We start from the raw sequence: 20,725 nt of genomic DNA, 5'->3' as shown, positions 1-20,725 counted from the left end.
ATGTGAAATTGAAAGGATATCATCTAAATTTGCATGTGTTTCTTTTGTATTAGGTGTGCTTCTTCTGTAAGGGTGTAGATCTTAACTTTGAGGATGTCTTTAGTTTGTTGGGTTGGAAGGAAGACGGCATCTTGAGCGTGTAAGTGTTAGCCTCCTCGTTCGGCTACCCCTTTTGGCCATAAGAGATGGCAAGTCTTGGACTTTATCTCTTCCTTTTCTTTTCTTTCCCCATAGTCTCAGAGATTCTGACTTTCATGACCTTGTATTTTAATTAATTCAAATAATGCTTGGTTGCTACTACTCGGATCCTTGATACAATTTTTCTTGGAGTTTTGCTTTAGGTGTTTCAGTCATTTTTTACTCCAATATTCTTTGGTCTTCGGGGTGACGATTCAAGTGGGCAAACTGTCTCAATTAGGAACTAATTTATTTGACTTGAGGCAATTTTTTTGGGTAGCTAGACTTGTTGTTTTAACCATGAGTTTTCTTTATTTTTTATTTCTAAACCCTTTCATAAAACCTCCATGTAATGTTGGCTATAGCCTATTGATGTATTGAGCGTCGAGTCCCTTTTCCAACGAATCTAATATATATATATATAAAAGAAACTTGTAAAAATGTCATGATTGGTACAATAAGTTAGAAATTAAATAGCAAGTTATCTGGTGGTAAAAGTGTTAGTAGTGTGATGGATGAACAACATAAAAAATTCACATTAAAGCCTTTATATGCTGTGATTGATTTGTGACCAAATATTTTAAACTTTGGAGATGCTTTCAACCAACTTTGATTAATATGACAGCTCTTTAGCACTTTCAAGATTGGAAAAGCCCAAACTAATGTTACTCAAAGCATTATGATGGAAAAAGCGTATTCTCACCCTTTTGGAAAATCATCACATATATTTGATAAAAAAAAAATTTAAAATTTTAGCTTTTCCTCTACATTGTTGTTTGAATTTTATTTTCATCTTGTTAATATACTAAAAAATCTTTGACGTAATATAACTTTTTTGTTATCCATTTTCCATGTTATAGTCATTCAAATTAATTGTCAAAATAAATGTTTTATCATGTAAATTTATATTACATTTGAACTCAATTTTAGTCAAATTTAATATAACCTCAACATTAAAAGTCATGAAAATTTGATGGCCTCAGCATAAAAATTGGGCCAAACAATTTTCAAATTTGAAACTTAAATATGTATTTTAAAAAATATAAAATATTTATTATTTAATTTTAAAATAATTTGATTAATAGATTTCAAACTAAGCTTAGACATGTTTTTTAAATAATATAAAGATATGTCATTATAATTTAATTAATAAATTATATGTTTGTCAACCACCAGTGGTTTATTTTTTTTAGCCATATATGGCATGTCGTATACAATTGGAAGCTTCCAAATCAGTATACCATTGGAAGCTTCCAAATCAGTGTTCTTACCTAGTGGCTAAGAATTTGATATTTGTGAGAAGTGCGCTCTCTTCTTTCGGCTATCTTTCTTGGCATTCTGATCAAGAAAACTAATATCTACCATGGCTGTTGATTATCTGCCTAAACATTTGGTACTCAACATCTTGTTCAGATTACCCGTCATATGCCTCATCAGATTCAGGTGCGTCTGCAAATCTTGGTGTGCTCTCTTTTCTGATCCTAATTATATATATAAGAACCTACTCTCTGATTCTGATTCTGAAGATTTGAATGCCAATCCCCGTGTCCTTGTCAAATTTCAGGATTATAACGCTGAGGATTTTGAATATTATGCTTTTTCCTTCCTCTCCTCTGATACATTCGATTTGTCTGCTCCTCAGGAGATACCATATCCAAAGGATATAATTGAAAAATGTTCATTTATTGACATTGTGGGTTCTTGCTGTAATGGTTTAATTTGTCTCCGTGATGTATATTACATTGAGAATTTGCTAGGATTATGGGATGATATTTATGACTCTGAGAGTAACATCGTTCTATGGAACCCTACAACCACAGAAACTAAGATCCTACCTGAATCGAACGTTCCGCGTCCTCCTCATCATTCTATTTCATTGGAAATAGTAGAATTCGGATTTGACCCAAGAACTAGTGATTGCAAAGTTCTCAGGATTTTTGAATATTCATCTGTTGATTCCCAATGGGATTACCTGGTGGAGATATATAGCCTAAGGGATGATACATGGAGAAAAGTTGATGTCACTTTGAATGCTTGGATTTTGCCTTCTTATAAATATCGTGATGGCTTTTTTAATGATCATAGAGGCCATAAGGGTGCAAATGGTACATTTCATTGGGGGACAAGATACCATAGTCCTGAAGATGTAATTGTTTCTTTCGACTTGTGCAATGAGGTTATCAAAACAACAGGTCTACCAGATCCTGTCGATTCTTTTGAGTCAATTTTTTCCTTGAATGAGTATGTTGCTCTGCCCCTCCATGTTCCTCATCATGTTGAGTTGTGGATATTGCTTGAATATGGAGTTAAAGAGTCTTGGACTAAATTATTTACCATAGCATACCCTGAGGTTATGCGCCCGTGCTTGCCATTGGGATTTTCAAGGAATGGTGAGCAATTTTTTTCAGATTTGGGTGGGCAGCTGCTGGTTTGGAACCCTACTGCGGAAGCAATTGCCCGTGTTCAAGTGGGTGGACGTGTACTGTGAAAACCCATATACATTTATTATTTATTATTTTAACTAGCTAACAATAATTTAATATATTTATAAAAATATATATATATTTTATTAGATGGTCTGCTTATTTATTTTTAGATATATATATTATTTTTGAAATTAAATATATATCTGCAATCTGAACAACCCAGTTCAATAATAATTCTATTTCCATTCTACACCTAATAGATTCTTGAAATATATATATACCCTAATTATCTCTCCTGCTAAACTTTGCTCTCAAAACCTGTTTGTCACCCCCTTTTTCTATCAAATACTCTCAAACAGAGAATCCCTAAATTTTTCCTTCTCTATTCATCACATTCGATTCTGTTTTCAAGGTAAAAATTCTCATTCTTTATTCAATAATGGATGGATTTGATTTTATTTTCTTTTATTGATTTGTTACAACTACCCTAGAAATTTATTTATTTTTTTTCTTTGATCATTAGTATTGAATTGGATTGATCATGATTACTGTGAGATAAGTAACCTTCAATTTACATTATATACATATATAAACCTTTGTATGTTCGTCCACGTCCGTCCAAGGTTTATATATATATATATATATATATATATAAACATTTGAATCCCTTCGTCCACGCATTTGAATCCCTTCGTCCACGCATTTGAATCCCTTCGTCCAAGGTTTATATATATATATATATATATATTTGAATCCCCTTGTATCCACGCATTTGAATCCCCTTGTATCCACGTCCGTCCAAGGTTTATATATATATATATATATATATATATATATATATATATATATATATATATATATATATTAAAATTATTTTATTTTATTATTATTTAATATTTCTTTTATATTTTGGATATGTAGGAGATTCAAATATTCATTCTGTCAGCTGAAATTGTTTCTCTTTTATTGAATCTAGCTATTATTTTGGAGGTTCCAGGTGAGTGGTAATTATAGTGCATGGCACCGTTTTTGTCCCTTTTAAAATTTCTTAGCATTAAGTTTGTTATTAAATAAAATTTTAAATTAATATTTTAATAATGATTTTATATGTGATTTTCTATAGTTTTATTTTATTATTAAATTTTATTTCAATTTTGATTAAATAATTGATTTTGCTAACTATCTCTGCATTAGACCCATTAGGATTAAGAATGTGCCTTTAATGTATTTATATTGATTGATATTTGACTATAAAATTTACCGATGTGTTACTGAATTGATTTGAGATTGATTTGATTTTATTGAATTGAATTGAGATTGATTTGATTTTATTGAATTGAATTGAGATTGATTTGATTTTATTGAATTGATTTGATATTGATTTGATTTATTCGACTCTCTGAAATTATTGAAATACACTATTGGAATTGCACTATCAGTTATTCTGAAATTTTTTATTGATTTTGATTGATTTGTACAAATTGATTTTCTATTTTGAATTGGTACCTGTGCCCAGTATCTGTTTCTGTTATCTGGTCCCGCCGTGTGGACTATCACGGTATTAGGTTGCATTGTCGAGTCATGCATCATTGCAGTTTTTGGTTTGCATTAGTATCATATGCATTGATATCTGTGAAGGAGGAGGAAGGTATCTGATATCTGGTAGCGCGCTTACCATCTGGCCTTTGGTGATGTGGGGTATCATCACCTGCAGTGCAATCACCATAAAATTTTTATTGAATGAATTTATTTTATATATATGTTTTATGAAATCATTTTATTAATGATTTTGACAGCATGAGCATAATTTTATTGAATAGAAAATTTATTGTGAAATTAATCAAGCGTCTGCCTGTTCCTACCCCGTTGTGTGCTATAATTATCATTCACTGAGCATCTAGCTCAAACCACGTTTTCTCTGTCTGTTATCTGTTTCAGATCAGTAGAATTCTGCAGCTGATCCAAATATTCAGTCCATTTTCTGGAGAGGGACAACTTTGATTTGTTCTCATGGTATGCCCGAATTCATGTTTTCTCGGGCTAATAATTAGTTTAGTTTATTGAACAGTTTAAGTTTTTATTTGAAATCTGTAGAGACTCCGCAGTTTACTTATGGGATATTTATGATGTTTATTCAGCATTTTATTTATTTGGATTTTGTCTATTTTTGGGATTAGTAATTGACTATATATTCGTTCAAGATACTCTGATAAGGCTTGCATGATTTAAGAATACTTAAATTATGCGCCGGTCACGGTTCAGAATTTTGGGTCGTGACATGTACCATGGGATTCCTTGCAAACTGTCGCTTACAGGGAGTCCCATATTCCATTGAAAGGTGGAAACCAATTAGAAGATGAGCAAAATTCGGGAGATGCAATTCAAAGTTGAAGGTTCTTTCATTAGAACTCTAGTGCTTGGTTTGATCTCACTTGTGCATCCTATCTATCATGTCTTTATAAATGTCTCTCATTGAGTGCCTTTTATTCCTATTTTTATTCCTCAACTATCTTCTTTTATATTAGCTCTATAATATGCTCTCAAACCTTTAATAGTTTGTTGTAATTAAATTTCTCTTCTTCCATCTATTACAATTCGTACAAAGTTTTAATACTACTTTTTTTAAATTTGGCTTTGCTTGTGTATTATAACTGACATGTGGCACTTCGAAGAACCAAAATGACAATGTGTTTGATGGAGCTAGTGTGATTTCGATGAGACTTTGGCAAGGTGAACCAAAAAAAAAAAAATTTTGTGTTTATGTTCTTTAAGTACATCTTTATGTTGGTTCAAACCTTACGTTGCTGCTGGGAATAACTTAGCCTTATGTTTGCTTGCACAAAAATAGATTGATTTTTGATAAAACTTTTTAAAGAATTGAAAATTAGAATTTTGTGTGTAAATGTGATAATATCATAACAAATTAAAAAGTTCTCATATATTAAGCTTATTTTTAGGAAATTAGGAAAGCAATAGAAGTTGGTTAAGCCCAATTTTTCAGCTTTATCGTCCACATGGTCCTTTTCAATTCTTTTCTTCCTTATCAATTTGAGTGAATATTCTGCATTTGTATTTACTGTTTAAATATTAAATTGAGTGAATATTCAGTGCCTTCAAACAGGTGTTTTGGCTTGGGAACATTACTGTACCTGGTTTTTTCTCTGTTCCTAATCTTTGATTTTGTGAGTTTTGAATTCACTACATCTGTTGATTGCCCTTTGTGGTGTTGTTGAGTGTTTTGATAATTTTAGAAGAAGTTTATATTGTGAGACGGTTATTTGCTATTGTATTGTGGGTGCCTGCTCAGTATTGGTCCCATAAAATGGCAGAAAGTAAGACCATGGTTGCTGACGTGATTCCAGTGATGACAAACAGTTTTTGATCACTGGTTCTTCTTTTCTTCCCTTTTGAAAGGGCATCAGATGAACCAAGCAAGAGGAAGTCTTGCTTGCTTCCAGAAAAACAGTTTTTTATCACTCAGAAGTCGGAATGGTAAATGATGCCATCTTCCACCATTTTTTCTTTTTAACAATCTCTATTTAGCTATGCAATTTTCAAGAATCATAAAAAATGTTAGTATACATTTATGGCAATAGCCAGGACCGATGGCTATTGTTATTCTTAGGAGAAAATAAGGTTTAGGGAATTTGTAAGTCTCATTGTTTTGAATGTTAAAAGAAGCACAAGTTTTAGTCCTGTGAAATCACTGAAAAAATGAAAATATATCCATATTCAATTAGAATAAATATGGACTACTAGCATTTTTTTTTTTTTTTAGCGCTAGAAAATTTCTACACTGACCATGTAAGTTCATGACAAGATATGAGCTTCCTTTTAGTTCCCTGCCTATGAAGACCTGCATCCTGATGCAAATCCTTCTCCAGCAGAACCTAAAGGGAGAGAAAAGAGAATCTAGAGGGTGTATTCTAGAAGAAGCAAGAAAGTTGTGGAAGGAGGCCAGCTCAGCTTAATTCCGTTGGAGTGATTCTCAGGAGTATGCGATGCAGCAGCTAGGAAAGATTGTATTGAGAGAATAGAGTTGAGTGGGGGTCATAACTATTTTGTGGCTATTTTCTTCCAGCTAATAGATAGCTTGGGGGCAGTGTGATTACTGCTGGGGTGGGAGAAAGATCTTGTATCCATTTTCACCTGTATTTTGAATATTGATAAATGAAATTCGTCCATTCTCATTGCTGCTGCAATACTCTGTCATTGTCTCTGTTCCTAACTTGTTTTTCAGCACTTTTTGATTCCTTACTCTTTATCACATCTGTTGAAGAAGAATATGAAGCTACTGAAGGTGAAGTTCTACTTGATAATGAAGATAATGATGGCTGGCGGGTGAGTCATTGGAAACCAAAAGGTACATTTCTTACTAAAGAGCTGGATATTTTGTAATTTATGTTTAGTTATTTGCCTTCATGTGTTATTTATTTTTTTATTTTTATTTACAGGGAATTTGCTAGTCTTGGGTGATGAAGGTGTAACTGTTTTCTCAGATGTTGAACATGTTATCATGAAAAGGTATGCTCATTTTCCTCTTTTCCTGGTTGGTTCTCTGTTTGATAGCTTACAAAGTGTAGGAAAGAAGAGCTTCCCATGTCTAATCCTCAATTTTGATAATTCATTGCTAAAAAGGTAAAACCTGTTTTAATTGTGCCAATTCTGGTGGAGATTATAATGTAGCAATGTACAGTGACATTAGGTTTTTGCATATTATATCATTTGACATTGGACATTGCAAGCTAAGCGCCCAATCATTAGATAAAATCTTCAGTAGTAGTTTAGTTAAGCTGTATATTCAAAGAATTGATAAGTTTATGACTGAATTGTGCATTGAAAAACAAAAAGAGTATTATAGAACATTCAATTCATCTATAAAGTTTCATACCACATAAAGTTTCTGGAAGTTCAGTAATAACCTGGGGTTTCCAACCCTCTGAAATTCTTTTTGGTATTGTCATTGGATCTTCAACAAACTCTTAAATCAGCAATGTAGCATGGTTTCTAAAATGTGGGTCAGTAAGTAGTTTCAAAAAAGAGTAAGTATGGTCTCTATTTTGATAGCCAGAACTATAAATGAAAGGTCAGGGTTGGTGGGAATTAAGAACATCATATTCTTTAATTTATATCATGAATCGGAATTATCAAATGCTGCTCCAATCTATATGTTTACCAAATACTCCAACCCATTTGTTGGGAGTTCAAATGCCAAAATGTAAATTTCAGCTGTTCATCCAAATAGACACTCAAGTGATATCTCCTTAGAAGATCAGATACAATGTCTGGTAATTCTGTCCAAAACATTCCAATGTACCAAAACATAAGGAATTGTACAAAAGTTAAAAGGGTTTGATAAAAGTTCTTGCGGCAAGGTTAATTTAAAAAAAAAAAAAAAAAAAAAAAAAGGCTAGAAAATCTGACTACAATATCAATCCTTCATGTGTTTCAGCTTCAACGAGGTACCAAGCAGCAGTATGGTTTAAGGCAAATGGACCAAGGTGCATCAGCAACTCTGCCCAAAGATCCCTCTGAGCAAGAGTTTCGCCTCGCATTAAGAAATGGTGTCATTTTCTAGAATGTTCTCAACAAAGTCAATCCTGGTGCTGTCCTCAAGGTATTTTCACCTTCCAACTATGCATTTGTTATGACTCATGTTGTGACACTTTTTCTAATAGATACTTCCATTTTGGAAATGGTCCATTATTGTAACCTTATTTTCTTTTGCCACAATTTTAATTGCTGGCTGAGCTCCAATGACACTGTAGAGTCCCTGAAGCCATTAGTATGTCATTAATAATAATAGTAATAATTTTATATGATGTAAGAGACTCTTACCTATGTCCAAAACAAGAAAGAATGAACGTTTGTTACAACAATTGAAACCCGAAAGCCTGGCTCTACAGACTCGAAAAGGAAGCTTGGAGCCTCTTTATCATCTTCTTTAACCAAGCATTGGTGAGCAGTAACTGGAGTATGCTGGTCAGAGAATATGGAACAGTGAAGTGGTACTAAATATCCATGTTTAACTGCTGCTGCGAATGTTGCCTCGTCAGCAACTAAAGAAAACCAAATCAGAGGAAATCAAATTTCTAAATTAGGGTCCTAAATTTAACATGCAAATCCTCAAAATGAAATACTATATTACTTTTGCCCAAAAGATCTAAAAACAGTTTCCATCTGATTATATTTAACCATTTTTATTTGTTGAAAATTTTCAGAGAAACTAAAATGGCATAAAAAAAACATTAATAAATATTTATTATTTACAGAAAAAACAGAAGGTCTTTTATAAAGACAAACAATTTAAATTATACTTTACACCACAAGAATCTCAAAGAACATAAATTTCTAAAATAAAATTTCAAATAGCCCCTCTTGATTCTATAACTTTGTTTGTGGCACTCCTTTGTGCTTGCATTCTCATCGTTCATCTTCTTAAGAAGAATAGATGGATGAATGAGTCAATTACAACCTTTTTCATTGTGAGTTGCTCTGTATATTGTACGTATAGTTGGTTTTTAAATTGACACTAAAATTCAATTTATTGCTGTAATTGTGAAGTTGTTAGTTGAATATTTGGTTTGGGCTTATGGAAGGCATTAGGCTGATTATCTTGCTGTTTTATCATAGGGCCTCCATACTGGGCTTATTATCCTTCTAATCACTAAAGGAAAAGCTCTCACCCTTTTCTCTTCATTGAAGAGCTTTTCTTTATATATGTTCTTCCACCTATCATATTCAATCTTGGGTAAGTTATGTCTTATTTATTCATCTCTCACTCCCACTTTGTTATCCCATTGCAATTTGGCAAATATCTTAGAAATATGACACATCATTCTTAATATTTTTTGAGTTTTAGGGTCTGTCCGTTGCCTATTTGTATATTTCGTATATGTCATTTCCCTCCATTTTCATCTAGACTTGCCAATGTATTGAATCTTAAGTTTAGCATGATGCTGAAGTTATAATCAGATGAACCTTCCTAGCTATCCATTTTGAGTCTTATACTTCTTTCATTGCCAACAATTTTTGGTGCCTGTTATGCAAGACACTGGCCTTTGGTGGGTAGCTGTGTTATGTATTAAATTGAAAAGCAAACTTGCCCATACCAGAGTCACATTTTGAAAGCAACAATCAAGGTTTTTCGTTGAGTTCTTTTTTAACACCCTTTGGAAGTATACTTGGGTTGTGGAATTGCTCAGATGTGATCAGTCAGAATTTGCTGCAACTGGGCAAGCTACTTCCCAACTTGCAAAAGGTTCCAAGATCCAAATATCTAATTCTTCTGTGGTGCAGTTTGATTTGTAAAAAATTTCTTATTTTTTGGTTTGTTTGGTTTGGTTTTTCTATATTAACTGAAATTATGCTTGATATATACATGTTGATATTCGTGCTAAGTTTTGCTTTTTAGGGCTTGACCGTAAGTTGTAGAACTTAGAAGGTACTTCTTAGGTTAATTGTAATTGAAGTCTAGAGAGGGAATTGATCTGCCAAATGTTACAATTGGCATTTGTTATTTTGCTCAAATGTTGAATGCAATTCATGGAATTCAAATAGAATGCTTAGAGAACTTGGTTTTGATTTACAGATAATGCTGGCATTTTTCTTCTTTTTTATTATGTTTATGTAGATGTCATGTCATTGAGATTCTGTTTGGTGACCCAGTATCTGTTACTTTGTTTACATCTCATACTTGCACTTAAAATTCATTTGAATGAGGCAAATGTTACATGGTCAAGTTCGGAATTCTCTTATCATCAATTTAACTGGATGAGTAATTCAAACTTGCTTTTCATTTCACAATGCTCTGTGAGCATGACGCTAATCATTGTTAATTTTTGTTACCATCCTTCATTCCTTCCCTTACCCATGTAATCCTTCATTCCTATGTAATAGCTATGCATCTTAATTATATTGAAAGTGGTTTGCTAAGTTACTTTGGATAGATTCATGGTGAAACTTTTAGCTTAATTCAGTCATATTGACAGAAGGAAATGTGAATTAAGATTATAAAGCCCTGTGCATTTATTTATTTCCTTCTTTGCCTTTCTTTTTAACATGAACTTTCTCATCAAGTTCTTGATCTTACACTCTTACTTTTCATTGTTAATGATCTCTTCTATTCTGCTGGGTAGCTGGGTATGGGTCCCTATTTACACGAGTTGCAAGTTTTACTTGCAGCAAGATAAGTGTTTCAGGATTTCTCCTCTCATACTTTGTTTTAATAGATTCTAAATTTTGCATCTTTGGTTGCAGAAATAACAAGCTAACTCAAATCCCTAAAATTTCCTTGTGCAAGGGACTATCCTTTAATTGTGAGGCATTGCCATTGCTTTTTATATTTGCTAGCCATAAATGATAAGCCTCATTTGTTGGAGGCATGGGACCCTGCGAATGAATGCAGGAATAAATGACAACATTAAACTCAACAGATATGCATTGTTATGTCTTATGACTCTAATATCTTAAAATGTTATTGCCAGCAAAAATTATGTGCCATTTTTATGTGGTTAGAAAGTGCCTATTATGTTACCTGAGTAGCTTTCGCTTGCTGTTGGTAGCTTAAAAAATGTCCCTTTTTCTTCTTCTTCTTCTTCTTCTTCTTCCTTCTTTCTTTCTTCTTCTTCTTCTTTTTTTTTTTTTTTTTTTTTTCTTTTTTTTTTTTTTTAAATTCCAATTGCCAGGTGATGGTCATGCTTGAAGCACTAATTCTAACCTTAACTGTGGTTTGCTCTCTAACTGGATGCACCTTTTGGGCTTCTAAGAATGGTCAAGACTTCAGCTTTTTGAGACTAATTTTATTCACCAGCCTTATTATACTCATCCTAACCAGTTGTATCCAGGTTAGATGTCTCATTTCTCTTTGTTTATTGAAGCCATCCAGCCATGAATACAGTAGTTTACAAATATTGGGAAATACATAGTATTTTTCTTACTTTTATGTTTTAATATGAAGATGTTTCTGTGGCAATATAAAAGATACAAGGTTTTCTTAAGTCGAGTATGATCCCAAGCCATTTGCAATACCGTTTGACTGCATCAACACAGGGGCCTGCTTCTAGTTTTTGTTAAGAGTTATTTGATTTTATGATAATTCAATTAAATCTAAATTTAATGCTATTAATTGTCTTTAAAATTTTAACAAAATAGGTTATTAACGTTTAAAAAGTTGGATAAGCCCATTTTTCAGCTTTCTAATCCACGGTGTCATTGCAGTTCTTTTCTTTCTTGTAAATTTGAGTGTATATTCTGCATTTGTATTTGCAGTTCAAGTGGTAAATATTGCAATTCCATCTGTTTGCTGTATTTAAAGATTAAATTGTTCAAAGAACATCAAATTATTTGGATGATAGTACCTGTTTTATGGAATCCTTTGCGGAGTTGCTTTGACACATTGGATATTTACAAGTTCTGAGAATATACCAGCTGTGAAGTGCATATTCCTAATCATCCAACTTCATGGAATGAATATTGACAGTAATAGAGTTACAACTAGTCTATATATTGTCCATTGAAAAGTTGCCAGGGAATTCAGCCATATGTGACCTGCAACCACGTTCCGTGATTGGCTTTCAAGAAGACTCTTATTTTCAAGCTATTTCTCTGTTTAGAGTTAAGAATTCATGTTTTCCAGGGATTCAAATCTGAGCAATTGCTATGTTTTGCGTCCGGACTGCAGATATTGTGTAATCATCTAAATTTTAGAGAGATTTTGCACTTGGGTTATACCTAAGAAAAATTAGACCATTGAGAAAACCCTAACCTTACTGCTGAGAAGAGAGCATTGCATTGTGAAAGATCAATTTTTAGCAAGTCACAAAAGTTAGCTGAAAGATTGCTAGTTTTGATACGTTGATGATAACTTCAAATTCTAAACTGAAGTATGGGATGGGAAGCTGAAATCAATAAAAACAACAAATTGATTAATCATCTTTTTTAAACCTGGAAATGACAAGTTCCCAAAAAGGAAAATAGTCTTATAGGCTATGGCCTTATAAAATCTCAAGGCAAAGAAGGAAGTATACTGGAAAGAGTGAAGCAAAGGGTTTTCTTACATTAGAAATTAAAGCAAAATGATTAATTTCTTAAATTGTTTTTTTAATAATTTGATTGGCCCAATAATTTAGGCTAAAATTAATGTTTTTTTTTTTTGGAATAAGGATAAGGACATGATACACGTCCATGTGATTATTTTCAAATTGTGATTTTAAAAAATAATTTATTTTATAAAATATATATTGAAAAAATAGCTAATACAAGAAAATAATATATATATATATATAAAAGTCATGTTCTAGTTGTGTTATCATCATATTTCTGTTGTATGACTTCTAAGATAAATTATTAAATTATTTTTTACCATTTAATTTTATTTTAAAATTTATAATTTAAAAATTAAATAATTCAAATAATTTATTCTAAAGCTTTTTTTTTCTTTTATTGTCCTTTTTTTTTTGGAATAAGGATAAGGACATGATGCACATCTATGTGATTATTTTCAAATTGTGATTTTAAAAAATAATTTATTTTATAAAGTATATATTAAAAAATAGCTAATATTTGGCTAATAAATAATTTTTTCCAAGCCCACCTCATCATTAACTACTACTAGGCTAATAAATCGGTTAGCAACGCAACAGTTGAAAAAATTAAAAGGAAGAAATAACTTTTTTTTTTTAACGAAGTATATCCCATGATCTCCAAGGCCTTCAATATGATGTTGGGAGATTCTGTACTATCTTCTGCCTCTTTAAGTAGAAATTGGCACACTTGTTGATTTCTTCAAAGTGAAAGCTCTTCGTTCTTTATACGCCATTCTAATTCTGATCATTTCTTCACGTGTGAGCTTGAGTCCTGCATAGTCCATACATAAATATGTGGAAAAATAAGATATTCTATCAATAAGATATCACATTTATAAGGAAAGATAAGATATCCTGTCAATTAATGGTCATGGGGATCACATATTAATAAGCATCATATCATCTGTTGATATTCTTTTCACTATAAAAGTTCACATGCCATTCGTTTTACGGCAAAATTTTATGCACACAAACAGGACTATTACCATGCATACGAAATAGATATTTACCATTTTCCTCCTTGCGTACCGAGTGAAACAATTCCTATTTTCCCCTACTGCGAGCAATCGCGCTCAAAAACTCAATCCCTTGCTCCTTATATAAAGGAGTCATATCATGTTCTCTTTTCAAAACCAACTTATAAGCTTTTCAAAACCAACAATGAAGGTGCCTACTTATATCTTCTTACTCACTACTCTCTATACTTTTACTATTGCTGCTAGTGTGACCACATATAATGCTTTTTATTTAGTGTTTTGGTGGCCACCGTCTTATTGTAAATCTAGTGTTCCCAGCAAGTGTAATAAACCTTATAAAGATGATAATTTCACTCTCCATGGAATGTGGCCTGTCAATATCGGTGGCCGTAGTCCTAATCCTAGGAAATGCAAAGGACCTCCCTTTGATGCTAACAAGGTATGTGCATGTATTTATGTATAAAGTTTAAGTTTAGTGTTCTAATTCTCAAAAATTAACAGTTTATTTATTTTTAATTATGTTACAGCTGATTAACTCTCCCATTATTGGTGAGTTAAACAAGTTGTGGCCAAATTTCGATGCCAAACAGTCTAATAATAAGTTATGGAAACATGAGTGGGTTGAACATGGCATTTGCACTGGTTGGGACCTATTCCAGTACTACAAGAAATCAATAGACAGGGTTGAGCAAGTAAATATTCTCAGAGTATTGGAAACAGCAGGTAGTAATTACTCTATATTTTCTTAATATTTTTGTTTTTATCTTATATAGTATTAAAACTTGTTAAAATTCTTTTATTGGAACAGGCATTACTCCAAACAATGCTAAAATACAATATCGATGATATTAAAAGAGCTTTCAACCACCTGACAAGACCCATCATACATTGCAATAAAGAAAAGTCCAATCCGGAGAAGATGTTATTTCAAGTATATTTCTGTCTTGATAGGAATGGAGAACAATTTCAAGACTGCCCATTGATGCCAGAGAATGAATTAGTATTTGGATGCAAGACAGGAGATGAAGCTGTATTTCCTTCAGCATGAATAAGTCCTGCCAAAAAGCTGAAGCATGTTAAAATTGAGTTTGCTAGGAGAGGAGCCAATCATTTGGCCGTCTAGTTAACAAAAGCAGGCTGTTCTAAAGCTGAAGTCTCCAATTTACCTCTGGTTTTTTTATATTACTTTGGTTGTTGTTTTCTGGTGTTTTATATATATATATTTGGCTAATAATGTAAATGACTTTGCTCATATGAAGTAATCTAATTTTACACATTTTACATACTGTTTTGCATGGCATAATGATTAAATTTAACACTTCACAGCAATGATTATGCTCGTATTATGGAAGATGAGTTTTAAATTTAAAGTTGAATTTATATTGAACATAATATTTAAAGCCAGTATTCTGTGGTGAGAGAGTGAAAACAAACTTTGTCCCAACTGATCCTGAGAAGCCATTAGAATGCGAGACACACCAGTCAATATCCCCATTACCCCAAATGCTCCTCTGATTGTTGAAAAGGAAAGTGAGTCAATTTTTCAAGAGATGTGCATGTGGTAGATTCCAATTCCAAAACCCAACCCAATAAAAATTGTGCCAGAACCAAAATGCAGAGAGGTGTGTGCCTCATCAGGTTCATTTTGTGCAATAAAAAATTGCACATGCTCATGAACATCATCAACAGCAGCAGATTGATTCTTCAACCCAACACGAAGAGGGAGAGACTTTGCAAGAATTAACTGTTAAGAACGACTTACAACTAGTTTCTTCGATAATATATAGTTATGTGGAATTTGGTATCTTCAATTTCTACAACTACTACCTTATGAAATCCAAAGCTGAATTAGAATGAGAATCCTTGCCGTGTCTTGCTAGATGTGTTTATTCTACATTAATTTTCAATTTTACTTAATTTTATTTTTAAAATCAATCTTCAATAAGATTTTAATTTTAATTCCACTTTCAATTTCAGCTTTAACTATAATTTAATTTTATTTACATAAAAAAAAAGAAAGACAAATTTGTTTTTATATATATATATACACTTAAAAAAATCCTAGTTCAATAAATAACCAAGATATTGGTTAGTTGATGCGTTGATAATGATAACTTTTATACATGAGGCTGAGTAACTACAGCATAATAGGCATGATAAATACCCTTATATTTTTTATACTATTTATTATATTAAAATTTTAATTAAATTTTTATTCAATTCAAATTTTTATCTATTTATGTAAATTTTATATTTTTATTTAATGGCTAAATGATTAAAAAAAATAAAACCTTTATAAATTTTTTTAATTTTAGTATAATCTTTTATTTTTATTAATTTAATCTCAAACTTTGATATTAGTTTTAATTTTAGAAATTAGACTAATTGTATTATTTAATTGATAAAAATAATTTAAATATTTACATACATTATTAATATTAGCTAATTATTTTTACTTTTATAATAATTTTAGCAGTTATTTTTAAATTGATAAAAAATATTATTTTAATTAATTTATCTATGATTTTGAAAATTGTAATTACATTTATTTTAGTTTTATTATTTGTCAATATTTTATTTTAAAATATTTGATTTTTTTCTTTTTTTTTCCCTTAAATTTGAAACAAAATGGTGAGAAAGATGTGAATTAAAAGTATAAGTGAAAAAAAAAAGAGAAAAAAAATTAAAAATTCAAATAATAATATTAGATATATTATTCATTTATTATTTTTTTTATCAACATAAACTTTGCTAAAATTAACAAAAATATTAAAATTATTGAATATCTTAATAAAACTAAAAGAAGCAGCTAAAATTGATAACAAATGAAAATTTAGAATTATTTCTATCAATTGATGAGTTAATTATTTTTAATTAAATTTATTATTAAAATTGAAAACATATGGAAAGGTTCATGATTAAATGGATATAATTAAAAGTTTTTATTATAATTGATAATTAACATAAAAGTTTTTATTTTTTGTCTTTTAATTTTATTTAATTATGTAAATATATGAGTATCTAGAGTTATATTAAAGAATAAAATTAATCTATAATATATAATTATAACAATATATTTTTAAATTATATAATTTAACTTTTCATCAATATATTTACCATATATAATTTTTTTAAATAATTTAATTTTTTAATTTTTAATTTACATTATATATATATATATATTTATAAATTAATAAATAATAAAAATTCATTAAATCAGTAGCATAATTTTTTACTTATAATGTTATATTCTTTTATAATAATTAATTAATAAATATAAAAATATGAATGGAGGAATTTACAAAATGATCAAATTATTTTATATTTTTTTAATTTACAATATATAATTAACATATTAAAATTTTAATCGTATTATAAGTCTTATTTCAAAAAATACTTATATAGATAAAAATACTAACTTATGAATAATTTTATTAATAGTAAATAATAATATGTAATTTAAAGGCTTAATACTAACAATTTTTTTTCAAATTTTTATAATTATAACTTTTTTTAACACTTTTAGAATGGTGTTAAAAGTATTTTTTTTTTAACCTATAATCAAAATTAATTTAAATTAGTTAACATGATATAATTTTAATTATTGGTTTCTCTTTTAGATATAATTTTGACTATCAATTTATTTCAATTTTTACTGTTAACTAAAAACAATAAATATTTAAAATCAAACTAAAATTCTCAAAAATTAAAAAAAATTAACTATAATAGAAAGAAGTTGAAAAAAAAAATTTAAAAGTGGGAAGGGTGGAATATTAGAATTTCAAAAAATACTCTTCATTATTTTTATTATTTACAAAAATACAGGAAATGTTTTTATAAAAAATTATTAGGTAGAGAAAATAATATGAAACTAAAAAAAAAATACCAAATAAATCAAAAAAAAGAAAATGATATAATAAGATTTTAAAAAATTTTATAAAAATCACACTAGGTGAGCTCCCTTATATAGGCCTAATAGTAACTCAATTCTGAAAATAATCAGACCAGTGAGTTACCAAATATGAGAGGTCATAAAAAAATATATAAAATAAAATCAAGATGCATGGTTGCCTAACACTTTTTAACTTGTAATTAATTACTAAATTTAAAATTTTAATATCTTTTATTTTATAAACTTTTTAAAATCTAAAGTAATAGAATTGTGATTTTTATTTTCTAAGAATAGAGGTTTTATCCTTTTGGGATCAGGAAAGGAAATGAAGGATAGAATAAAAAGAAGGATTATGGTTTTTATTTTATTTGTATCCTATTTCACTAATTTTATTTGAGAATAATTAAAAAAAATAAAATCTTTATTGTTTAATGCAATTGAGTTGTGTTTATGGAACACAAGAAGATATTGAACTTGGAATGTGGGTTCATCCAGCCCCCTCTAATGGGTTGATTTGTATATAGTTTTTGATGGATTTTTACTTGTAGATCTATGTGAAATTGAAAGGACATCATCTAAATTTGTATGTGTTTCTTTTGCATTAGGTATGCTTCTTTTATGAGAGTGTAGATCTTAACTTTGGGGATGTCTTTAGTTTGTTGGGTTGGAATGAAGACGTCATCTTGAGCGTGTAAGTGTTAGCTTCCTCGTTCGGCTACCCCTTTTGGCTATAAGAGATGAGAAGTCGTGGGCTTTATATCTTCCTTTTCTTTTCTTTCCCCATAGTCTCAGAGATTCTAACTTCCATGACCTTGTATTTCAATTAATTCAAATAATGCTTGGTTGCTGCTACTCGGATCCTTGATACAATTTTTCTTGGAGTTTTGCTTTAGGTGTTTGAGTCATTTTTTACTTCAATGTTCTTTGGTTGGCTCCATTTTCCTACTGGGTGTGAGGCTTCGTTCTCAATGGTAACATTGCTCTTTGGTCTTCGGAGTTACGGTTCAAGTGTGCAAACTGTCTCAACTAAGAACTGATTTGTTTAGCTTGAGACAATTTTTTTGAGTAGCGAGACTTGCTGTTTTAACCATGAGCTTTCTTTATTTTTTTTTTCTAAATACTTTTCTAAAACCTTCATGTAATGCTGGTTACAGCCTATTGATATATTAAGCGTCAAGTCCCTTTTCTAAAATTTGAAACTTAAATATGTATTTTAAAAATATAAAATATTTGTTATTTAATTTTAAAATAATTTGATTAAAAGATTTCAAACTAAGCTTAGACATGTTTTTTAAATAATATAAAGAAATATCATTATAATTTAATTAATAAATTATATGTTTGTCAAGCACCAGTGGTTTATTTTTTTAAGCCATATATGGCATGTCGTATACAATTGGAAGCTTCCAAATCAGTATGCCATTGAAAGCTTCCAAATCAGTGTTCTTACTTAGTGGCTAAGAATTTGATATTTGTGAGAAGTGTGCTCTCTTCTTTCGGCTATCTTTCTTGGCATTCTGATCAAGAAAACTAGTATCTACCATGGCTGTTGATTATCTGCCTAAACATTTGGTACTCAACATCTTGTTCAGATTACCCGTCATATGCCTCATCAGATTCAGGTGCGTCTGCAAATCTTGGTGTGCTCTCTTTTCTGATCCTAATTATATATATAAGAACCTACTCTCTGATTCTGATTCTGAAGATTTGAATGCCAATCCCCGTGTCCTTGTCAAATTTCAGGATTATAACGCTGAGGATTTTGAGGATTATGCTTTTTCCTTCCTCTCCTCTGATACATTCGATTTGTCTGCTCCTCAGGAGATACCATATCCAAAGGATATAATTGAAAAATGTTCATTTATTGACATTGTGGGTTCTTGCTGTAATGGTTTAATTTGTCTCCGTGATGTATATTACATTGAGAATTTGCTAGGATTATGGGATGATATTTATGACTCTGAGAGTAACATCGTTCTATGGAACCCTACAACCACAGAAACTAAGATCCTACCTGAATCGAACGTTCCGCGTCCTCCTCATCATTCTATTTCATTGGAAATAGTAGAATTCGGATTTGACCCAAGAACTAGTGATTGCAAAGTTCTCAGGATTTTCGAATATTCATCTCTTGATTCCCAATGGGATTACCTGGTGGAGATATATAGCCTAAAGGATGATACATGGAGAAAAGTTGATGTCACTTTGAATGCTTGGATTTTGCCTTCTTATAAATATTGTGATGGCTTTTTTAATGATCATAGAGGCCATACCGGTGCAAATGGTACATTTCATTGGAGGACAAGATACCATAGTCCTGAAGATGTAATTGTTTCTTTTGACTTGTGCAATGAGGTTATCAAAACAACAGGTCTACCAGATCCTGTCGATTCTTTTGAGTCAATTTTTTCCTTGAATGAGTATGTTGCTCTGCCCCTCCATGTTCCTTATCATGTTGAGTTGTGGGTATTGCTTGAATATGGAGTTAAAGAGTCTTGGACTAAATTATTTACCATAGCATACCCTGAGGTTATGTGCCCGTGCTTGCCATTGGGATTTTCAAGGAATGGTGAGCTATTTTTTTCAGATTTGGGTGGGCAGCTGATGGTTTGGAACCCTACTACGGAAGCAATTGCCCGTGTTCAAGTGGGTGGACGTGTACCACGGAAATCCTTGCAAACTGTCGCTTACAGGGAGTCCCATATTCCATTTAAAGGTGGAAACCAATTAGAAGATGAGCAAAATTCCGGAGATGCAATTCAAAGTTGAAGCTTCTTTCATTAGAACTCTAGTGCTTGGTTTGATCTCACTTGTGCATCCTATCTATCATGTCTTTATAAATGTCTCTCATTGAGTGCCTTTTATTCGTATTTTTATTCCTCAACTATCTTCTTTTATACTAGCTCTATAATATACTCTTAAACCTTTAATAGTTTGTTGTAATTAAATTTCTCTTCTTCCATCTATTACAATTCATACAAAGTTTTAATACTACTTTTTTGAAATTTGGCTTTGCTTGTGTATTATAACTGACACGTGGCACTTCAAAGAACCAAAATGACAATGTGTTTGATGGAGCAAGTGTGATTTCGATGAGACTTTGACAAGGTGAACCAAAAAAAAAAAAAAAAAAAAATTGTGTTTACGTTCTTTAAGTCCATCTTTATG

The 20,725-nt window shown here is 30.8% G+C and overlaps 4 protein-coding genes across 4 annotated transcripts; all 4 read left to right on the top strand.

Annotated features, from left to right (window-relative positions):
- The first annotated feature begins 1,540 nt into the window (after nt 1–1,540).
- LOC131179225 (F-box/kelch-repeat protein At3g06240-like) lies at nt 1,541–4,880 on the top strand. The gene is made up of 2 exons (XM_058145418.1): nt 1,541–2,656; nt 4,866–4,880. The coding sequence occupies exons 1-2, from the start codon at nt 1,541–1,543 to the stop codon at nt 4,878–4,880; spliced, it is 1,131 nt and encodes a 376-aa protein (XP_058001401.1).
- A 1,444-nt stretch (nt 4,881–6,324) lies between these two features.
- LOC110672833 (uncharacterized) lies at nt 6,325–9,914 on the top strand. The gene is made up of 4 exons (XM_058153555.1): nt 6,325–6,966; nt 7,058–7,127; nt 7,173–7,241; nt 9,809–9,914. Exons 1-4 carry the CDS (start codon nt 6,774–6,776, stop codon nt 9,912–9,914), a joined length of 438 nt encoding a protein of 145 aa, XP_058009538.1. The 5' UTR covers nt 6,325–6,773.
- Nucleotides 9,915–13,777: 3,863 nt separating this feature from the next.
- LOC131183218 (intracellular ribonuclease LX-like) lies at nt 13,778–14,713 on the top strand. The gene is made up of 3 exons (XM_058153547.1): nt 13,778–14,104; nt 14,193–14,388; nt 14,439–14,713. Exons 1-3 carry the CDS (start codon nt 13,805–13,807, stop codon nt 14,711–14,713), a joined length of 771 nt encoding a protein of 256 aa, XP_058009530.1. The 5' UTR covers nt 13,778–13,804.
- Nucleotides 14,714–19,014: 4,301 nt separating this feature from the next.
- On the top strand, nt 19,015–20,487 carry LOC131179217 (F-box/kelch-repeat protein At3g06240-like). The gene has a single exon (XM_058145374.1). It carries the CDS (start codon nt 19,100–19,102, stop codon nt 20,324–20,326), a length of 1,227 nt encoding a protein of 408 aa, XP_058001357.1. The 5' UTR covers nt 19,015–19,099; the 3' UTR covers nt 20,327–20,487.
- Nucleotides 20,488–20,725: the final 238 nt, after the last annotated feature.

This window comes from Hevea brasiliensis, chromosome 1, assembly GCF_030052815.1.
Source record: "Hevea brasiliensis isolate MT/VB/25A 57/8 chromosome 1, ASM3005281v1, whole genome shotgun sequence".
NCBI lineage: Eukaryota > Viridiplantae > Streptophyta > Magnoliopsida > Malpighiales > Euphorbiaceae > Hevea > Hevea brasiliensis.
Note: the sequence above shows the minus strand (reverse complement) of the source record. Positions and strands in the feature narration are given on the sequence as shown.

Coding starts and splice junctions, on each gene's coding strand:
- LOC131179225 (XM_058145418.1), top strand. CDS start 1,541: ATGGCTGTTGATTATCTGCCTAAACATTTGGTACTCAACATCTTGTTC.
- LOC110672833 (XM_058153555.1), top strand. CDS start 6,774: ATGAAATTCGTCCATTCTCATTGCTGCTGCAATACTCTGTCATTGTCT. Junction 7,128..7,172: donor GAACATGTTATCATGAAAAG/GTATGCTCATTT, acceptor TCTGTTTGATAG/CTTACAAAGTGTAGGAAAGA. Junction 7,242..9,808: donor GATAATTCATTGCTAAAAAG/GTAAAACCTGTT, acceptor GGAATTGCTCAG/ATGTGATCAGTCAGAATTTG.
- LOC131183218 (XM_058153547.1), top strand. CDS start 13,805: ATGTTCTCTTTTCAAAACCAACTTATAAGCTTTTCAAAACCAACAATG. Junction 14,105..14,192: donor CTCCCTTTGATGCTAACAAG/GTATGTGCATGT, acceptor ATTATGTTACAG/CTGATTAACTCTCCCATTAT. Junction 14,389..14,438: donor CAGAGTATTGGAAACAGCAG/GTAGTAATTACT, acceptor TATCTTATATAG/TATTAAAACTTGTTAAAATT.
- LOC131179217 (XM_058145374.1), top strand. CDS start 19,100: ATGGCTGTTGATTATCTGCCTAAACATTTGGTACTCAACATCTTGTTC.